This window comes from Natrix helvetica (genome assembly GCF_964273705.1).
Source record: "Natrix helvetica genome assembly, chromosome: 5".
Taxonomy (NCBI): domain Eukaryota; kingdom Metazoa; phylum Chordata; class Lepidosauria; order Squamata; family Natricidae; genus Natrix; species Natrix helvetica.
The window spans coordinates 64,400,217-64,422,556 of record NC_138551.1 but is presented as its reverse complement, the minus strand read 5'-3'; the positions used below and the strand labels follow the sequence as shown (position 1 = coordinate 64,422,556).

The 22,340-nt window shown below is 41.3% G+C and overlaps 1 protein-coding gene across 1 annotated transcript; it reads right to left on the bottom strand.

Annotated features, from left to right (window-relative positions):
- Positions 1-5,934: 5,934 nt before the first annotated feature.
- Positions 5,935-18,804, bottom strand: LOC309392643 (putative DMBT1-like protein; the record flags this gene model as incomplete). Its single annotated transcript, XM_081954073.1, has 5 exons — positions 18,723-18,804; positions 9,615-9,929; positions 8,643-8,663; positions 8,329-8,373; positions 5,935-6,002 (listed from the first exon to the last, which is right to left on the bottom strand). The coding sequence occupies exons 1-5, from the start codon at positions 18,784-18,786 to the stop codon at positions 5,935-5,937; spliced, it is 513 nt and encodes a 170-aa protein (XP_081810199.1). The 5' UTR covers positions 18,787-18,804.
- Between the last annotated feature and the right edge of the window lie 3,536 nt (positions 18,805-22,340).

Sequence of the window (22,340 nt, the reverse complement as noted above, 5' to 3'; positions counted from 1 at the left end):
CCTCTGTTCCCGTTGGAACAGAGGACCTTGGTGGAAACCACTATAGTTAGAACAAGTATCTAACATTTATAATACAAAACAGCAGCTGTTGTGACTTAATGAAGTCTTTTTCCCCCAGTGAGTGATATATCCTCAAACAATTGACCTTCCTGAAAATGGCCGAATGATCAGTCTGGTGGGATTTCCTCTGGACCAAGATTTCTTTAACTACTAATAAGGGAACCATTTTCCTTTCATTTATATGACTCTCCCAGGTTAGGTATAGTCTTAGTATCACCCCACAAGACCCTCCATACAACAATGGTCTGCAAGAAGCTTCAGGAGCAGCTGGGGGACAGGGTTGCAATCACTTTGCTGTTTAAATAGCAGCCATTTTGGATTTTATTTTTTAAACAGATAATAAGAAGTGCATATTACTCTTAATCAGTTTGTAAGTTTATTATCTTTATTAAGCTAAAATAAACTTTTTGCAGTCACAGCCTTTTATACATTTTGAAGATCTGTCTCATTTCTGAGACTTCCTTATTGGTAAATAAATAATAATAATAATAAATAATAAACATAGTTATTATATAAATAATAACTATGCCATCGATATAGTTTACTTGGACTTCAGTAAGGCTTTTGATAAGGTAGACCATAACCTACTACTAGAGAAAGTAGAAGCATGTGGGTTAGACAGCATCACCACCCGATGGATTCGTAACTGGCTGACCAACTGCACTCAACGTGTAGTCCTCAATGGAACTGCATCTTCATGGAGGGAAGTATGCAGTGGAGTACCCCAAGGCTCTGTTTTAGGCCCAGTACTCTTCAACATCTTCATCAATGATTTGGATGAGGGAATAAATGGGGAACTCATCAAATTTGCAGATGACACCAAGCTGGCAGGAATAGCTAACACTCCAGAAGATAGGCTTAAGATACAGAAGGATCTTGACAAACTTGAACATTGGGCACTATCTAATAAAATGAAATTCAATGGTGAAAAGAGTAAGGTTCTACATTTAGGCAACAAAAACGGAATGCACAGGTACAGTATAGATGATACCTTGCTCAGTAGTAGTAACTGTGAAAGAGATCTTGGAGTCCTAGTGGACAACCATTTAAATATGAGCCAGCAGTGTGCAGCAGCTGCCAAAAAAGCCAACAAAGTTCTAGGCTTCAGAAATAGAGGGATAGAATCAAGATCACGTGAAGTGTTAATACCACTTTATAATGCCTTGGTAAGGCCACACTTGGAATACTGCATTCAGTTCCGGTCGCCACGATGTAAAAAAGATGTGGAGACTCTAGAAAGAGTGCAGAGAAGAGCAACAAAGATGATTAGGGGACTGGAGACTAAAACATATGAAGAACGGTTGCAGGAACTGGGTATGTTTAGCTTAAGAGAAAGAAGGACTAGGGGAGACATGATAGCAGTGTTCCAATATCTCAGGGGTTGCCAAAAAGAAGAGGGAGTCAAACTATTCTCCAAGGCACCTGATGGTAAAACAAGAAGCAATGGGTGGAAACTAATCAAGGAGAGAAGCAACTTAGAACTGAGGAGAAATTTCCTGACAGTTAGAACAATTAATCAGTGGAACAGCTTGCCTCCAGAAGTTGTGAATGCCCCAACACTGGAAGTCTTTAAGAAGATGTTGGATAGCCATCTGTCTGAAACGGTATAGGGTTTCCTGCCTAGGCAGGGGGTTGGACTAGAAGACCTCCAAGGTCCCTTCTAACTCTATTATTGTATTGTATTGTAAATGACAGGGAAGAGGGTTGTTGGAGACAAGTTAAAATAAGGAAGAATGGAGGTTTTTTTTTTTAAACTTTGATGGAAAACATAAGAATATAACAATCTGTGGTTTTATTTATTTATTTATTTATTTTGTGCTCTGCAGCTTTGGATTGTTTAGTTGTGGGTGGCTGAAAGTTTTCAATTTGTATAAATTCTGATTGGCCAGGAAGCATAAACAATGTATTAAAAAATTATTCCTTGACCACAAGAGGGGGCTAAGAACATGGAAAAAAATCGTGGCCTTTATCAGATTGCCAGAGTATGCTTGAGAAGTATTTAAATAAAACAATTCACTTTATGGTTCAATTATGTTCTAAAAATGTTAGAAAAGCAAGAGGAACGAACTATTTAAGTAATTGGAATAATAATGACTAATTCAGAGGTGCCATTAAGTGTAGAAAGTTATCAAATCACTGAGGCAATTTCACAAGTACCAGACAATGCAAATAATTTAACTGCAATTTTGGAATATAAATCTGGTACTACTCTCTATTACGATGATCGTTTAATTACAAGCCTTCCATATAGTTGAAAGAAAAGTTCCAAGTAAATCTACAATTCTCAAGAAAACAGGCGTGGAATTTTTTTCTTCATAGATACTAACAAGGTTGAGAATCCTTTGAGAAAAAGAAGTTTATAATTGCTTGATAGTTATTGCACAGAAGAAAAATATTTTATTCTATACGGACAAGATAGTGGGAGTGACGTAATGAGTAATTGGAATTAAAATGGATTTTTACTGATCTGATATATGTAATAGAAAGAAAGGTCTAGTGTATGAATTTGTTTTTTATTTGTTATACAGATTTCTTTTTTTAAAAAACAAAGTTTTTTATTGGTTTTTTGATGTTTTACATAGGGAAAAGGTAACGGAAAGGTTACAAATTTTGACAGCTGCGAAATGCGGTAGGTGCACCCCCCTCTCCAGACTCATAGTATACATTTACATAAAATTCAAATATTACATAATAGCATATAGTCAGTGTGGTAAATTCAATTGGTAATTTCGGTCAGTTTATATCACATGGATTTTCTTACTTATTTGTGTGATCTGAGCTTTCTTGATGTTGCCCCATGTCCCCCAGTTGCCAGTGCTCCGGCCCCTCCCGTGTCTTGTACATCTACTGAAGTATCTTCTGGTTTTTCTAGGAGTAGTTTATTTTTTTCCATAAAGGCCTGCGCCTCTATGGGTGTATTAATTCTAACTCTTGTCTCCTCCCAGAATATTAGCATACCTTCAGGCAGTAACCATCGAAACCACACCCCCTTCTGGTATAGTTTATTCGCCAATCGCGAATAAGATTTTCTTTTCTCCCTCACTTTCTTGGGGATCTGTTTCAGAATGGTTATCTCCTTATCTTTGTATGTCAAGGCTTGCCCCCTTTGTGCATTCAGGATTTCATCTCTTGTGCTTTTCCTAAGAAATTTAATGTGTACCTCCCTGGGGACATTGTGTGTTCTAGCATACGCTGAGTTCACTCTATAGGCCAGGTCTATTTCCCACCCCATCTGTTGTTTTTCCTTCTGAATATACTCAGCCAAAATGGTTGTCATGATGTCCCTTATGTTTTCATTATCTGTCTCCATCACATTCTGAAATCTAAGATAAAAAGACATTCTCTCAAACTCTATTTTCATTTGTTGGGTGTCAAGTTCTTTGTTTCCCCTCTGCACCCCCTCTATCCCCCCCTTCATCTCAGCCGCCTCATCTTCCAAAAGATCCAGTCTCTGTGAGTTCTTATTAATTTTATCCTGGTTCTCTTTAATTTCTTCTTTCATCTCCTTCAATTGTCTCTTTATTTCCTCTTGTCCCTGTAGAAGTTGTTGTAACATTTGATGAAACTCCAGGTCCGTAGATTTAGGTTGCTTGAAGGCTGTTAACGTTGATTGAGTGCTAGGACTGGAGGTTGTAGATGTTCGGGCAGAGGCAGCAAAGCCTGACTTTCCAGGAGGTGGTCTTTTAGATGCCATTGTTTATCAAGTAGAGAGTTCAGTCAGTATAAAGAAGGATCAGTCAGAGAGATAGAACAGCCAAGAGAATCCAGGAGACAGAGAGTCCAAGCATAGGGGAGTTTTCTAATCACCCTGGCAAAAGAGCAGTCGTTTTTCCCTCCAGGGGGTTCAGAAGCAAACAATCCACAAGAGAATTATCCAGGTAGCACGGAGACAAAGACCGGAAGCCTGAAGCTAAAAGGTGGAGTCAAGTCTCACATCTCATGAAGAAAACGGAAGTGTGCCATCTTGCCCTTCCAGCTTCGGATATTGAGGCAACAAATAAAGTTTTCAAAGTTCAAAGTTCCCAGGGCTTCCAGATCTCATTGTCTTAAACCTTAAAAGTTTAAATCTGAAAATCCATTTAGTAGGGGTGTGACATCTTTGGTTTGGCTCTCCCCCTCCTCCTTCCCTTGGGGCTGAGAGCTCACTTGTTTCCAAGGGGGGGGGAAATCCCCCTCCCATCCAGCCGCACCTCTCCAAATCAAGCCAAAAGTTCAAGTTTGCACAGCTGACAGATTTTAAAGTTGGTAATAGGAATGAAGGGAGTGTACACCTCACTGCTCCGCCGCCGCATCCTTCAGCTTTCTTTTTTCACTCCGAACAGCCTGTCAGCGAAGACGCCCACGCGTCCTCCGATCTGCTCCCCGGTGCCTTGAGCGCGCAGGGGACCTCCCGCCGGCCGCCGCCGATGCAGGGATCCCCCGCGATGCCGCCCCTCCGGCAGGACGCCTCTACGGGGAGTCCTGTGCCCCCCAAGAAGTGGGGAAGCCCACCGGGGAGCCGGAGCGAGCAACGAGTTGCCCGTCTTACCAAAGAGAGAGGAATCACCTCTGCTGTTCTGTTTTGCAACCCTCGTGATCAGCTGGAAGTGTTGTAGGTTTATTGTTATAATAGTTATTACTGTTATAAGGATGAAAGTCCCACATATAATAAATACCTCTTATTCCCTGAGTGGTCAGCTTAGGAGAGGGTGTAGAAAGGGCTGACAAATATATATATATATTTCAAGGTGTTGGTTACTATCTTTAAAGCACTCCATGGCATGGGACCTAGTTACCTGCGGGATCGCATCTCACCTCACACATCTCTACGACCTATCTGCTCTCACAGGGAGGGACACCTCCAGGTGCCATCCGCCAAGCAGTGCCAACGGGTGACGCCTAGGAGTAGAGCCTTCTCTGTGATGGGCCCAACCCTCTGGAATGACCTTCCCCCCGATATTAGAACTATTAATGACCTCCGCTCCTTCCAACAGAAGCTTAAGACCCACCTGTTCCAATTAGCTGGCTTAGCCTATTTATAGCTCCATCTTTCACCTCCTGGCAAACATCTTATCGTGGAATTTTTAAGGGAATTTTAATCTTATTTGTATTTTAAGTAAATATGGTACAGTATATTTTCTACCTCCTCTGTCTATGTCTATGTTTATGTATTTGTATTCTATTTTGATATGTATATGGTTTTTAATAATGACTGTACACCGCCCCGAGTCCTGTTTAGGAAAGGGTGCGGTTTATAAATAAAAGTTTTTTTTTTTCAGAAACAAAAAATCCCATTCTTACACATCCACCTGTGATCTCAATAAGGATTTGTTTTATTTCACTAAATGAATTTCAGCTTGGGTAACCAACTTGCCATGTGTGCAATTTTAAGAATAGCAGGAAATCAAGAAAAAGGAAAAAAGGGCTCAGAGTAATCAGCCATTTTTAAAGATGATGCTTTTTGCAAGTGATAATAACAAGTTTTAATAGAATTGTATCTGTTGACACATTCAGGTTCTTAACTGTGTTTTTTATTTTTTAAATCCTTTTAAAATATCTTCTTTAGATTCAAAGGCACTCGATTTAATGTAAAAACCACAACACTAATGCTATTCAGCAAATAGTTACATAAGAGGTTTTTTTAAACTCTTGTCTCTGGGTGCTTATGCAATGACATAACAGATCAGTTTTATTAAGCTACATTGAACACAGAAAATAGTTGAATTTTGCCCAACAGTCTGTGTATATTTTATTTAGATGCAATATTTTATCACACAGAACAATGTTGTCCACTTTAAAAAAAGTACACCCAAGTGTAGAAAACAGGCTTTACAAATGTCTCACCATTAATCATAATCATTTATTGAACAGAACGACACACACAAAAAGGTAAATCTATTTCAGCATATAAGAAATACCTCTTATTTCCTGTGTAGTCAGATCTACGGAGGTTGTAGAAAGGTCTGACAAAAACAATAAATTGTAGAGTTAACTTGTTAGGCAAACAGCTTGCACTAAAACATTCTGTGTACCTGCTTTGTTTGTTTGTATACTTATTTTGAGAATCTGTATTTCTGTATCTCCATCAAAGACAGAGTTCATGGATCTGTTCGTAGCTCCACTTCATTCATCCAGACAAAATGGGAACAAGTGAAATTGCACAGACCTTTTGTCAAATGTATATGGAGATTCTCAGTAATTTCACAAAAGGTTCCAAAGGTGCTTTGTTTGCCCAAGAGGCAACTCCAGAAAGTCCAGTTGCCTCTTGGGGGGGGAAAAAAAAAAGCAAGCATCTTATGTCAAAGAACAAAGTGTCAGCTAACTGGATGTTTTTCATCTCCCACCTCTCCCTTTTGAAGATATAAAGCTATTGGGTGGAGCACTGAGTTTGCTTCTTAGCATTTCTGAAGTGGCAACACTAAAGATGAAGAACAATTGTTCTCAGACTGATTCTGAGGGTTGAGAAATATAAAAAAACAATGTGTGGAAGTACCCTGATACTGTATAATATGTTACACACTGGTGGGTTTCCATTTTTTAAAATACTGGTTTGTTTGTGCGCTCATTTATGCGCATACACTTGGGCAGATGCGCATAGATCTGGGCAAATGGCGGATCCTCCTGATCCAGGCCGAACCGGGAGCAACCTACCTCTGGTTACACAATCAAGGCAGTTCGTTACACGAAATTGGAAATTACCTGCACAAAATTACACTTCAGTCTCCACCATAATCAGTTCCGAACATTCAAACCATTCTGGGCAATAACATTGGCCCCAGGCTGGTCTTTATGTTCAACATATTCAAGAAGGATTACAGGTAACCCACAACTTATAACAGTCCATTTAGTGACTGTTCAAAGTTGTAATGGCACTAAAAAAAGTGCCTTACAACCTTTTTTGACACTTATGACTGTTGCATCATCCCCATGATCATATGATCAAAATTCAGACACTTGACAACTGACTCTTATTTATGACAATTGCAGTGTCCCAGGTTCATGCGATCACCTTTTGCAACCTTCTGATAAGCAAGTCAATAGGGAAGCCAGATTCATTTAACAACCATGTTAACTATCTTAACAACTGAAGTGATTCATTTAATTGTCGGGGTCAATTGTCAGTGGCAAGAAAGGTTGCAAAGTGGGGAAAACTCACTTAACAGATGTCTTGCTTAGTAACCGAAATGTTGGTCTCAATTGTGGTTGAAAGTTGAGGACTACCTGTATTTCTGAGGCATCACAAAAATAAACCTTTCCACGCACAGGCAAGGTAACATCACAATTAATCTTTTGGCACACTACACCTGCACCTATCTTTCCCCAACAAATAAAAATTTGTACCCCATTATAGCAAAGGTCAGCATCACTTCTGCAACTTTGGTCTCCATTTATCAGGTATTAATTAATAAATAGATATATTTAGAGCAGGGTACAACACCTCTTTCAGATCAAGAATTTTTGACTTTGGTGTTAGAGCTACAGTGCAAGAAATAAATTGGGATCCAGAAATGCCTCAGATGAAAGCTCAAGATGAAAAAAAAATGATTTCACATTATTTATTGATTTAAATTGAATTAATTTAAATTTTACAAATATTGAATAATGTTCTCTTTATGACATATTATGAATGGCAGAGAGGCCCAAGCTCACGACCAAGTTTTGGGGGAACTGCATGTGACCCTGGAGCCAAGTATTGTTTTTCTCACCAAAAACCCACATTATAATCTGAAGGAACAGACTACCTCTGGCAAAATTGAAAGTTGGGTGCAGACGCCTCACACACTCATACCGTTTCCATATAGACTCACACTATCTTATTATATAGTACTGCTTCCTGAATAGCAGTTAACAAATTTAACAGTGGTATATTGGGAACAAAACTGTTATTCTTCCTAAAAGTTAAGAACAAACGCTATTTATGCCGAAAGCACCCCTGATATCAATGGAGCAAACTCTTGGTAAAAGTTGCTGACAAACCTAACCTTCCTCGCTTCATCTGCCCTCACCCATATTTTATATCTTTGTACTCCTTTTGCAGAGGTGGATAAGGTGCTGGCCTAGAAATCAGGAGACCGAGTTCTAGTCTCATTTTAGGCGTGAAAGCCGACTGGGTGACTTTGAGCCTCTCACCCTTTCTTAACTCAGCTCATGTCCCAGGGTGGGTTTTTGTGGGAAAGATGGAAAGAGAAGAGTATTAGGCATATTTGCCACCATTTATTTGTAAAATAATAAATGGAAGATGAAATGGGATGAAAATATAATAAATAAATAGTGTTTTAAGGTGCTTACCTTTAGATGTAGCAAATGGAGTTGGGGTTGGTATTTTTGTACTGCCTGTCATCAGGAAAAGCAAAACATTTCAGAGAAACCACATTTCAATTTGTAAAGTATAGACGTGTAATATATATATGTGCTTTTATTTATTGTACGCCGCCCCGAGTCCCTTGTGGAGAGGGAGCGGCTAATAAATTTGATAAATAAAATAAATAAAAATAAATAAACTCAATGAACAAAATCATGACTATGATTCCCCAGAATGGTTATGGATTTAAGAAAAATCAACCCGCTCTCATTTTTAACCAAGTGTAAATAAAGAAACTTACCTGTTGGTAGTAATGCAGCATCTTTTAACAAAAAGGCAGAAAATGTTGATAATGTTATTTAATTTTGTTACTGCATAAATTATAATATTATCATATATTATTTTTATGAAAATCTAGATATTTAGTTACAAGAAATCATTTGCATTTTCATCTCTCACTGATGCTTATGATGCTTATGATCGAATCAGATTAACAAAAACTGCAATTAGCTTCATAATTTACATACTATAAAAGGACTATAAAAGGATTATAAAATTACTAATACAGAGTAATAGCATTTTAATAAGTTCTTTGATCTTTTGCATAAGGCACTGCATTCCCATTTGTAAATAACAAATAACTTGTCATTAATAGTCAATTAGAAAGACTATAATAGTCCACTTTGAGATTATCATGGATTGTTTCATCTTGATTACAGTAGATGGCTAATGTTTGTCCATTGCCATTTATAAACTTTCAGTTTAGGAAACAATTGCATATATGTTACTTAGTAGACATTGATCAAACAGAGACCAGCACTTAACTCACATGGTTGATCTCAATAAAACTAAAGAGGGTTTGACTTATTTAATATTTGCATGCAAGGCCACAGAATTTTAGGTTAGACCAAATAAGGCAATAGTAAAGTCCTTCATTAGGCCAATGTGTTAATTTAGTTATAAAAGGAGCTGAGTTTAATCTGAAGAAGCAGTTACCTTTTCTTATAGAACACAGTTTTCTTAGCTAATAAGAATAATAGTTCACTAACTTCATTAGTTCTGCATTTCAGATAAACCCTATATATGTTTCTGTTTCTTCAGCTTTTGACTTGGTACTATCTGATTCAGATTACTCGACCAAATGATGTTAGTTTGTACACTGACTAAATGTTCTACTTTTAGTCATCCTTTAGTAACTTTTTAGTTGAGATATCTGGCTTGGCTTCATTTTTAAAGATCTACATCATATATAAATATACAGACAGATGTATACCTGAGCAAACGACACCGACATCCTCATTGTGTCCACAGTCATGATTGAACCACTCAGGGTGAACACAATCCCAGATGGTGGGCTCACTTCCTGTGCATCTTACATCATCCAGACTGATCTGCCCTGTTCCTTGGCCAAAGTATGCCCATCCTACCACCTTCGTTGCATTGCCACATGCAAGTTGTCTACACACTATTTGTGCATTAATCGGATCAAAGTAGTCATCACAAACAGTCCCCCAAACTCCTTTAAAATAAACCTCTAATCTTCCGGCACATCTGTTCCATCCATTTACTAAGCGTAGTTCCTGTGTCCCTTTCAAAAACAAAAATGATATTATAGTAAGTGGTTGTGGTAAAATACAATTAGGTCAGTTCAATACTGTTCTGAATTTTCTCAATACTGTTCTGAATAATGCTACAATATCATCTGCAAAATAATAACTTTAGATCAACATGGTAGATGATGGATTCATAGTAGTTTTATTATGTCTTACCATAATTCCTAAGTTGATTCATTTTATTCATAGAAATCACCGAAAGGGATTAACTGAGAGTGGTTTTGTGGGCATTTCTTGATGAATGATTGCTAGCACTATCCAAAGACATTGGATGGTGTCTTTTCACAATTCTCATGAAAACCATTTTTGGATTAGCATAAAAGCATTAAAATGTGTACACACCAGTGACGTGCGGTGAGGTTTATGACTGGTGAGGCACTGACACAGTGCTGAGTTTCAAATATTTTTAGACTTGTGGACTTCAGCTCCCAGAATTCCACAGCCAGGCATGGTCAGTTCCAATTTAAAGTGACAGCATTTGTTTTTCTCCTTTGCTCCTTCTTTCTTTTTCTTTTTCTTCTCCTTCCCATCCTTCCTCCCTCTCTCCCTTCCTCCCCCTCTCTCAAACACACACACACACACACACACACACACAAAAAAACACACACACACACAGAAGTTGGATTGGACTATCTCTCCTACCCCTTCCCTCTCTCACTCACTCTCAAACAAACCCCTCCACACACAAAAGTTGGATTGGATATCTTTTCCAGTGGCTTGAAAGCAGCTCCTCTGCCATCCCCCCCCCCCATTCCCCTGCTGCCTTTCCCAAACACCTCCACCATTGCAAATGCAGCTTGCTGTCTGGGTGGGAAATGCCTGGAACACAATAAAGCCCACCCACCACCTCCTGCTGGCAGGCTGGGGTGAGAGGAGAGGCAGAGAAGCTGAGCCTTCCAAAAGAAAGAGGCTGGGGGGAAGTGTGCGTACTACAGCATGGCTCTTTGCCTGGATTCCTGCCTCCTCCTGTGGTCTCCTCAGTGCTCGCTTGTGCTCTCCCTCCCCAAGTGTAGTTTGATTGCAGGTGGAGCCACGTTGCCTTTTCAAACTTGTAATCAGTGAAGCTGGGCTAGATTTTTATATAGTTTTATCCAGCTGTGTGTGTGAGAGAGAGAGAAATGAATGGGGGCCTGGGGAGGAAGTCACTACACTTGGGGAGGGAGAGCACCAGTGAGGTTAAGCAGAGTCATCCACGGTGAGGCAGCAACTAGCTCAGCTTTTTCCTTTTACTTTTTTTTTCATGATGAGAGTGGTGAGGCTGTTAGGGTTCTAAATACCATGCAGAAATAAATCATTGTCCAAGGCAAAACATCCTTAATGGTGCAATTTATTCCGCAAGCATGTTAGCACGGCTATGGAAATTTCAACTCTAAATTACATCCTCTAAGTTCAACCAGTTGAAAGTTCATGATCTCTCCCCACACCCACAAATCCATCACATGTTCCAATCATCATCTTCCACGCTGGCATGTACACCCATCTTCTTCCGGCCAGGTGTCGAGATGCGAAGACAAAAGATGACCTTGGCTTCTACAAAAGAATGTCAACAATCCATTCTACAATCCTACTCCTTTCTATTCCCCCCTCCCAATTACTACACTAATGAAACAGCATAGAGAATTATTAAAAAGTGTGGCAGGCCAAAGATCCTAAAAAGAATATAATTACAGGCCTGACAGAGGCTATGCCTCACTTGCCTCACCTGACTGCACGTCACTGGTACACACTGGCCTTGTGCTTTTTGTACAAGATTTGTACACTGATTCTTTTGATTCTGTGCATCCAAATTCATAGAATCAAGAGGTAATATTGAGCCAAGCATATGTCAGGCCTGTAATTCTGTTCCTTTTAGGATCTTTGGCCTGCCACATAATTAAAACATACATATTATGCTGTTTCATTGGTATAGTAGTTGGGAGGGGGGAATAGAAAGGAGTAGGATTGTGGAATGTATTGTTATGGATTTCTTAGAAGCTCAAGGTCGTCTTTTGTCTCCGCACCTCGACACCTGGCCGGAAGAAGATGCCAGAGTGGAAGATGAAGATTGGACCATGTGATGAATTATGGGGTGTGGGGGTAGATGATGAACTTTTAACTTGGGGAATTCACCGGATGTACCTTCGAGTTGAAATTTCACCAGCTTAATGCCAACATGCCTGTCTTATTAAATTGGAGTTTTAAGGACTACTTTGCCTTGGACAATGATTTAATTCTGCATGATATTTGGAACGCTGACATTATTTCAACTCTACCATAAATTTTTTCTTTCATCGGGGTACTGAATCCCAGTTCTGACCCAACCCTGGGCAGGACGAAATTTCAGTGAAGATGGAGGAGGGAAAGAATGCAGCAGAGAAAGCTAAGGATGATGGATTGCTTATTTTTGTCGAGACTATCTATGCACCTTCTAAAGAAATAGTTCAACAGGCAGAGGCGAGGGAAAAGGAACCGAAACCAAGATTTTCCTCACAGACAGAGTTAGACCTGCGAGAGGAAGTTTCGGGATTTATTGCTTCTCAGGAATGCCTGCTGGAAGGAGGGGGGCCCCCCAAGGGAACTCTGACAGACGGCTGGAGCATGGGGAGAAGAGCAAATGAATGGAGATCTCAGTCGCTCTCACGCAGCCAGTCTTTGATGGGCCTTCAGGACCAATTCCGACGCCTAAATGTGAGTGAACAAAAACCCCTGGGGCCCCCAGAACCACCCGGGTGGAGCCTAGCAAAGCCCACATTATCCTTCCCCAGCAGAGAAACTGCTGCGCAGTGGAGCGGAGACCTTGGGTCTTTCCACACAGCCATCAGCGAATCAGCACCCCCCCCTCCTGGAGTGAAAAAAGTTGGGAAGTAAAACTTAACCAGCCGAAAGGGGCCTGGAACACGTTCACCTCCCCCCCCCTCTGCAAAGCGATGGCTCTGGACCCATCAATCAAGCCAATTCAGGTTGGGCTTTCTTCCCGGGTCATGGATGGGCTCAATGCCAGTGGACGCCTGCCCCTTCCCAACCAATGGCGCCACCCCAAATAGCTGCTCAGAGGCAGAGCCAGGGAATGGGACCACCACAGGGCCCAGCCCCCCCCACCAATGCCTCAGCAGGTTTTTGCCCAACCGATGGGTGTGGCCCCACAAAGAAGCTTACCACCCCAAGCAGCAGGCCAACAGGTTGCTCCGGTTCAACCACCAGCACCCCCTCCTCCTCCCACACCCCCAAGGTTCCGTGCAACCTATGATGGCAGCAGAGACAAACTAGCTTACTTTATGAATCGAGTGTTGGCATACGTTGACCAAGTAGGCCCACAATACCTGACGGATCGAGAACTGATCCAAGCAGAGGGGATGAATGAAGGAGAGGCAGCACAATGGATAGCGGAACTCCATGAAGAAGCAGCTCCTGAGTTAGATGACATAACGGGGTTCATCCAACTGATGCGGGCCCGATTTTACGATGTGGCCCAACAGGTAGATGCTGAAGACCAGATCCAGGAATTACGACAGGGGGGTCGGCCGGTCAAAGAATTAGTTTGGGAATTCCTGAGAATAGCTGGAAGACTACGTTACTGGCCAGAGAGACTATTGGTCTATACGTTCAAAAAGGCCTTAGATCCCAAACTGAAACAAGCTTGTGCCGTAAGGGGGACCCCAGATCGTATCCAAGAATGGTACACCACTGCAATCATACTGGACCATGAGATTAATACCTATCCAAAGCCTGGTACCAGAACCCCTGAAAAAAAACCGTTAGCCCACCGAACGCAGAGGCAGCAAACTGAAAAGCTCCCGCCAACCCCTCGTTCCTGGGGCCCCAAAATAAAGTGCTACCGTTGTGGTCAGCTTGGCCACCGGGCATCTACATGCTGGGCTCCAGCCCCAGTTCCACAACCACGCCAACCACCTGCCAGCACAGTCAAGAAAACCCCCAGAAAACCACCAGAAAAAAGTCGTCTGGCACAACAGCCAGCAGGGGCAGAGAGCGGAGCCACTGAAAACGCCCTGGACACTTCAGAGGAGGAAGAGGAAGGAAACCCAGAAGACGACCCAATGGTGAGTGCACCTATCCGCCCCTTCCAAATAAAAGCCAAACTCCAAATACCGAAAACGGGGGTAGAAGGGGAAGTTGGGGTGATTATAGATACTGGCTGCACCCGATGCTTAATCAGCATGTCAATAGTGGAGCAACTAGGTATACGCACCAGACCCCTGAAACAACCCATTCCGTTTGAGCAAGTGGATGGAACCCTAATTGGGGGAGCTCTGGCTACAAAGATCACTGAGTTAGTAAAACTGGTGATAGGCCGCCACTATGAGTTCCTCAGATTCATCGTGGCCCCTGGAATGCAGGAGTCAGTTATCCTAGGGCTTGCATGGTTGGACAAGTGGGAACCTACCATAAAGTGGGAGGATGGCGTTAGAAAGGTGACTATTGGACTTGGGCCGTTACCACCAGTGGAACCAAAAGGCCACCCAGGAACATTGGAACCTAACAGCCCAACCCATCCAGAACCTGCAGCAACCGCAGCAGACACTAAACTTCCGGGAATCCAACGAGTCCCAAAGATCTATTGGGATCTGGCGGAGGTGTTCAGTGAGGAAGACGGAAACTACCTTCCACCTCACCGCGCCACAGATTGTGCCATAGAGTTCAAACCTGGGGTAACCTTACCAAAGCCCAAAATGTACTCTATGACGCCTAAAGAGATGATAGAATTGAGGAAGTACATCGACACCAATTTGAAAAGAGGGTTTATTGAACCAGCAAAATCAAAAGTAGCGGCCCCAGTGCTCTTCAGGGAAAAGAAAGATGGGGGGGTTCGCCTCTGTGTGGACTTACGAGCTTTGAATGCGGTATGCGAAAAGAATACCTATCCCCTCCCTCTCATGAAAGATATGTTGAACCACTTGGCTAAGGGCAAGATCTTCACCAAGCTGGATTTGAGAGAGGCGTATTACCGTATACGAATCCGGAAAGGGGATGAGTGGAAGACCGCTTTTAATACTCCCTTAGGCAGCTTCCAATATAAAGTCATGCCTTTCGGACTACAAGGAGCACCCGCAGTATTCATGCAGTACATAAATGAAGTGCTACATGACCACCTGTACCGCGGAGTACTCGTTTATTTAGATGACATCTTGATCTTCTCTGAGACATGGAAGAACATGTGAAACTGGTACGGCAAGTCCTGAAAAAACTTCTAGCTGCCAAACTTTATGCAAAATTGTCAAAGTGTGAATTCCACAAGACCTCGCTAGATTATCTGGGATATCGTATCTCCAATGAAGGAGTAGAAATGGACCCAGAAAAAGTGAAAGCGGTGTTAGATTGGAAACCTCCAAGCACTCGCAAACAATTACAAAGCTTCCTTGGATTTGCAAACTTTTATAGGCAGTTTATTCCAACCTTTGCTGAAATTGCCCTACCATTGACTGACCTATTAAGAACGGGGCCTTCCCCTACTAAACCAAAAGCAAACCAACCATTAAAATGGACAATCGACTGTCAAAAGGCTTTTGAGAAATTAAAACGGCTCTTTGCTCAAGAACCCATATTGCAACACCCCGATCCAGAGCGACCTTTCATAATCCAAACGGATGCCAGTGATGTCGCGATAGCCGCGGTGCTACTACAAAAGAATAAAGAAGGCCACCTCTTACCATGCGCTTACATCTCCAAGAAACTCACCACTACGGAAAGAAGGTGGCCCATTTGGGAGAAGGAGGCATTCACGATCAGATGGAGCATGCTCACCTGGAGGCATCTCCTGGAAGGGGGGGATATACCGTTCGAGGTATGGACTGATCATAAAAACTTCGAAACTCTCCTTGCCCATCGAAAGTTATCCCCCAAACAGGTCCGTTGGGCCCAATATTTCCAAAGGTTCAAATTTGAAATTAAACACATCCCCACAGGGAAGAACTTGTTAGCAGATGCACTGTCGAGAAAACCCCAGTTTGACAGTAAGAAGGAAGAAATTTTCCACCCCATCATATCTCCTTCTCACCAAAAGGCAGCTCAAGTCACCAGTCGAAGCCAAGATAAACTGAGAACCGAACTGAAAGCAGCCCTCCAGACAGACCCATGGTTCAACAACAACAAAGACATCCTAACAATTAATGATGGCGTAGCTTGGAAGGGATACCCTTTGTCAGAAGCTACGTGGGTGAAAAGTTGGGATCTGAAAGCAGATAAATTAGTGAAGCAATTCCATGAGAAATTCCCTGATAAGCCAAAGGGTCCCCCTGGGGGAGGAAGAGGTGGTTAAATTTTGATAGTTAACATTTATGTTATTCTCTTTTCAGGAAACGTTTATCTCTTGAGGAGAGGCCGCCTGTCAGGCCTGTAATTCTGTTCCTTTTAGGATCTTTGGCCTGCCACATAATTAAAACATACATATTATGCTGTTTCATTGGTATAGTAGTTGGGAGGGGGGAATAGAAAGGAGTAGGATTGTGGAATGTATTGTTATGGATTTCTTAGAAGCTCAAGGTCGTCTTTTGTCTCCGCACCTCGACACCTGGCCGGAAGAAGAGGGGTGTACATGCCAGAGTGGAAGATGAAGATTGGACCATGTGATGAATTATGGGGTGTGGGGATAGATGATGAACTTTTAACTTGGGGAATTCACCGGATGTGCCTTAGAGTTGAAATTTCACCAGCTTAATGCCAACATGCCTGTCTTATTAAATTGGAGTTTTAAGGACTACTTTGCCTTGGACAATGATTTAATTCTGCATGATATTTGGAACGCTGACAGCATAGCTGATTCATGCTTTACAATATTGCTGAGTGTTTTCTGAATACTGTGAGCAAAGCAGCAACAATTTCCCAGTTTACTGAGATTTAACAACCACCTATCACCTTCTAAGATCCAAGAAAATATATAACATAAAACATTATAATATGAGATGAGATGAGATACAATACAATAGAAGAGTTGGAAGGGACCTTGGAGGTCTTCTAGTCCAACCCCTAGGCAGGAAACACTATACTGTTTCAGACAAATGGCTATCCAACATCTTCTTAAAGACTTCCGGTGTTGGGGCATTCACAACTTCTGGAGGCAAGCTGTTCCACTGATTAATTGTTCTAATTGTCTGTTCTTAGTCTGTATCAAGGAAGTTAATAATATTTTCATTTCACAATATTTAGTCCAGGGAACACAGAGTTACTACTTAGGAGAAGTGAGGAAGTGGCTAAGTTTCCAATATTCGTGGAAAAGCTTGGTAATCACATACAATAACATCTAATGCAATTGCTCCAGGAAATGTTCGTTTTAAAAGTTAATAGCAAAGTTTATGCATATCAAAGCTATCCAATTATATACAATCTCTGAGAAATAGGCTAGAACCATTCACCAGGTACAGGGCGTTCTGTGTTCTGAGATCTATCCATATGAGGTATAAATCCCCAAGTGAAGTTTGTGATGATGTAGCCCAGAAACATATTTAACTTCAAGAGGTTCTCGTTTAACAACTATTCATTCAGTGACTGTTCAAACATATGAAGGCACTGGCTGAATGAGTCGTTTTTATGACCTATCCTTGCATTTATGTCAATCACAATGTTCCTGCAATCATTGGTCATCATTTGCACCATTTTCTGGCTTCCCACAAGCCAAATTAGTGGAGAAGGTAGCCAAAGGTCACAAATAGGAACCCTGTCAAGTCCTCACTGAACAACCTGCAGTGAATCATTAAATGACGGCAACCAGAAATGCCATTGCTAAGCAGTGCAGGCATGTGATATTGTGCTTTATGATCCTTATGTAGCTTAGCAATGGAAATTCCTGTCCCAATTACCATCATTAAATGAAGACTTACCTATAATGCATTTGAAAAATCATACTATCTCCTCTGCTGCTCGCCTGAGTGCCTACAGTAAGTCTCCACTCCAAGAGGAGTTGCAATGAATTGAGATTGTTTATTTTCTTCAGAAAAGCAACAAAAAAAATTGCGTAATTTGTGCTTGTGCTTTTTGTGGTTTGTGATTGGTTTTCTCTAAGGATAAAGCCAGATGCAACTGTCAGCTTCTTTAGAATTGTACATACTATAGTTTTCATATGTTTCTATCCTCAAAGTAATAGGGAAAAAACACATTTTGGTGCAGGTCACTGAGCTCCAAAAGGCTGTATATTATTGCAGTGTATATTATTCATCCCCGTTCTAAACCTTAATGTGCTTAATTATCAATATGTAGCTTTGGGTCACTTTGCTCAGTAAATAAATGAAGAAGTAAAATGTTTTTGACTCATTTGTTTAATTGGGTTTGACTTTGTATAACTAAGGGCTTTTGCGGAACATTTTAGGTGATATTTATGCAAAAGATGTTTGATAGGATTCACATTTTTTTAAGCCATAGGCAGCTTGAAGAATGCCTTCAGGTAGTCCTCGACTTACAACAGTTCATTTAGTGACTGTTCAAAGTTAGAACAGCAGTGAAAAAGTGACGTATGACCATTTGTCATATTGAAGCCCAATGCAGCATCCCCATGGTCACATGATCAAAACTGAGACACTTCTAGTCCAACCCCTTGCCTAGGCAGGAAACCCTATACTGTTTCAGACAAATGGCTATCCAACATCTTCTTAAAGACTTCCAGTGTTGGGGCATTCACAACTTCTGGAGGCAAGCTGTTCCACTGATTAATTGTTCTAATTGTCAGGAAATTTTTCCTCAGTTCTAATATATCTCAATCAAATCAATCAATCAATTTATTAGATTTCTAGACCGCCCCCTTTCTCCAGATGAGATGTAATATAATAATATATCCACAATACCTGATTCTTGTAGAAGTGCAGCATGTATTAGCAGCATCCAAGGGAAGAGTTTCTGGGGGACCATATTTCAACTTGTGTTCTGCTAATCTAAAGAAACAAGAAACTTGAGAATTTATAAATGTTCCAATCCAAACAGGAAAATTTTTAGCATGCAATTTGATCTTCTATCTTCATCCCCTAAGTCTGTATCAAGGAAGTTAATAATATTTTCATTTCACAATATTTAGTCCAGGGAACACAGAGTTACTACTTAGGAGAAGTGAGGAAGTGGCTAAGTTTCCAATATTCGTGGAAAAGCTTGGTAATCACATACAATAACATCTAATGCAATTGCTCCAGGAAATGTTCGTTTTAAAAGTTAATAGCAAAGTTTATGCATATCAAAGCTATCCAATTATATACAATCTCTGAGAAATAGGCTAGAACCATTCACCAGGTACAGGGCGTTCTGTGTTCTGAGATCTATCCATATGAGGTATAAATCCCCAAGTGAAGTTTGTGATGATGTAGCCCAGAAACATATTTAACTTCAAGTGGTTCTCGTTTAACAACTATTCATTCAGTGACTGTTCAAACATATGAAGGCACTGGCTGAATGAGTGGTTTTTATGACCTATCCTTGCATTTATGTCAATCACAATGTCCCTGCAATCATTGGTCATCATTTGCACCATTTTCTGGCTTCCCACAAGCCAAATTAGTGGAGAAGGTAGGCAAAGGTTGCAAATAGGAACCCCGTCAAGTCCTCACTGAACAACCTGCAGTGAATCATTAAATGCCGGCAACCAGAAATGCCATTGCTAAGCAGTGCAGGCATGTGATATTGTGCTTTATGATCCTTATGTAGCTTAGCAATGGAAATTCCTGTCCCAATTACCATCATTAAATGAAGACTTACCTATAATGCATTTGAAAAAGCATACTATCTCCTCTGCTGCTGGCCTGAGTGCCTACAGTAAGTCTCCACTCTAAGAGGAGTTGCAATGAATTGAGATTGTTTATTTTCTTCAGAAAAGCAACAAAAAAAATTGTGTAATTTGTGCTTGTGCTTTTTGTGGTTTGTGATTGGTTTTCTCTAAGGATAAAGCCAGATGCAACTGTCAACTTCTTTAGAATTGTACGTACTATAGTTTTCATATGTTTCTATCCTCAAAGTAATAGGGAAAAACACATTTTGGTGCAGGTCACTGAGCTCCAAGAGGGTGTATATTATTGCAGTGTATATTATTCATCCCCGTTCTAAACCTTAATGTGCTTAATTATCAATATGTAGCTTTGGGTCATTTTGCTCAGTAAATAAATGAAGAAGTAAAATGTTTTTGACTCATTTGTTTAATTGGGTTTGACTTTGTATAACTAAGGGCTTGTGCGGAACATTTTAGGTGATATTTATGCAAAAGATGTTTGATAGGATTCACATTTTTTTAAGCCATAGGCAGCTTGAAGAATGCCTTCAGGTAGTCCTCGACTTACAACAGTTCATTTAGTGACTGTTCAAAGTTAGAACAGCAGTGAAAAAGTGACGTATGACCATTTGTCATATTGAAGCCCAATGCAGCATCCCCATGGTCACATGATCAAAACTGAGACACTTCTAGTCCAACCCCTTGCCTAGGCAGGAAACCCTATACTGTTTCAGACAAATGGCTATCCAACATCTTCTTAAAGACTTCCAGTGTTGGGGCATTCACAACTTCTGGAGGCAAGCTGTTCCACTGATTAATTGTTCTAATTGTCAGGAAATTTTTCCTCAGTTCTAATATATCTCAATCAAATCAATCAATCAATTTATTAGATTTCTAGACCGCCCCCTTTCTCCAGATGAGATGTAATATAATAATATATCCACAATACCTGATTCTTGTAGAAGTGCAGCATGTATTAGCAGCATCCAAGGGAATAGTTTCTGGGGGACCATATTTCAACTTGTGTTCTGCTAATCTAAAGAAACAGGAAACTTGAGAATTTATAAATGTTCCAATCCAAACAGGAAAATTTTTAGCATGCAATTTGATCTTCTATCTTCATCCCCTAAGTCTGTATCAAGGAAGTTAGTAATATTTTCATTTCACAATATTTAGTCCAGGGAACACAGAGTTACTACTTAGGAGAAGTGAGGAAGTGGCTAAGTTTCCAATATTCGTGGAAAAGCTTGGTAATCACATACAATAACATCTAATGCAATTGGCTTCCAGTTCCGGCGGCTGATGGCGACGGGCAGAGACTGCTCGCCCCGCGTATCCCCGGTGGGCTCCCCACTCCTTGGGGGGCACAGGACGCCCCGGAGAGGCGTTCTGCCGGAGGAGCGGTGCAGCGGGAGGATCCCTGCATCGGCGGCGGCCGTTGGGGGGCTCTCGCTTCGCTCCAGGCACCAAGTAGCGCGAAGGGGAAGCGCGCTGAAGCGTCTTCGCTGTGAGGCTGTCCGGAAGAAAAAAAGATACTTGAAGGATGCAGCGGCGGTGCGGTGTGGCGTAGACTCCCTTCATACCTATTACCAATCCTAAAACTTGTCAGTTGTGTTAATTGGAACTTTTGTTTAACTTGGAGAAGTGCGGCTGGAGGGGAGGGGGATTTCCCCCCCCCTTGGACAAGCAGCTAGAAACAAAAGTGCTCGTAGCCCCAGGGAAGGAGGAGGGGGAGAGCCAAACCAAAGAGGTCACACTCCAACTAAAGGATCTTCAGACTTAAACCCTTAGGCTTTAAGAAAATGTGATCTTTGGGAACTTTGAATTCTGAAAACTTTATTTGTTGCCTCAGTACTCGAAGTTGGCAGGGCAAGATGGCACACTTCCGTTGTCTTCATGAAAGTTGAACTTGACTCCACCTTTTAGGTTCAGGCTTCCGGTCTTTGTCTCCGTGTTATTTGGATACTTCTCTTGTGGATTGTTTGCTTTTGAACTTTCTGGAGTGAAAAACGTCTGTTCCCTGCCAAGGTGATTAGAGTGTTCCCTTGTGCCTGGTCTCTCTACCCCCCCGAACTCCCTTGGCTGCTCTACCACTCTGACTGATTCTTTTCTATACTGACTGGACTCTTTATTACTAACAATGACATCTAAAAGACCACCTCCTGGAAAGTCCGGCTTTGCTGCCTCTGCCCCGACATCTGCAACCTCAAGTCCGAGCACACAATCAACATTGACAGCTTTTAAACAAGTTAAAACTACGGACTTGGAGTTTCATCAAATGTTTCAACAAATTCTACAGGGACAAGAGGAAATTAAGAAACAGCTGAAGGAGATGAAAGAAGAAATTAGAGGGAACCAGGAAAAAATTGATAAGAACTCACAGAGATTGGATCTCTTGGAGCAGGGGGCTGCTGAGATGAGGGGGGGGTGGAGGGCGTGCAAAAGGGAAACAAAGAGCTTGACACCCAACAAATGAAAATAGAGTTTGAGAGAATGTCCTTTTATCTTAGATTTCAGAATGTGATGGAGACAGATGATGAAAACATTAGGGACATCATGACAACTATCTTGGCTGAGTATACCCAGAAAGAAAAACAACAGATGGGGTGGGAAATAGACCTGGTCTATAGAGTGAACTCCACATATGCTAGAACACACAATGTCCCCAGGGAGGTGCACATTAAATTTCTTAGGAAAAGCACAAGAGATGAAA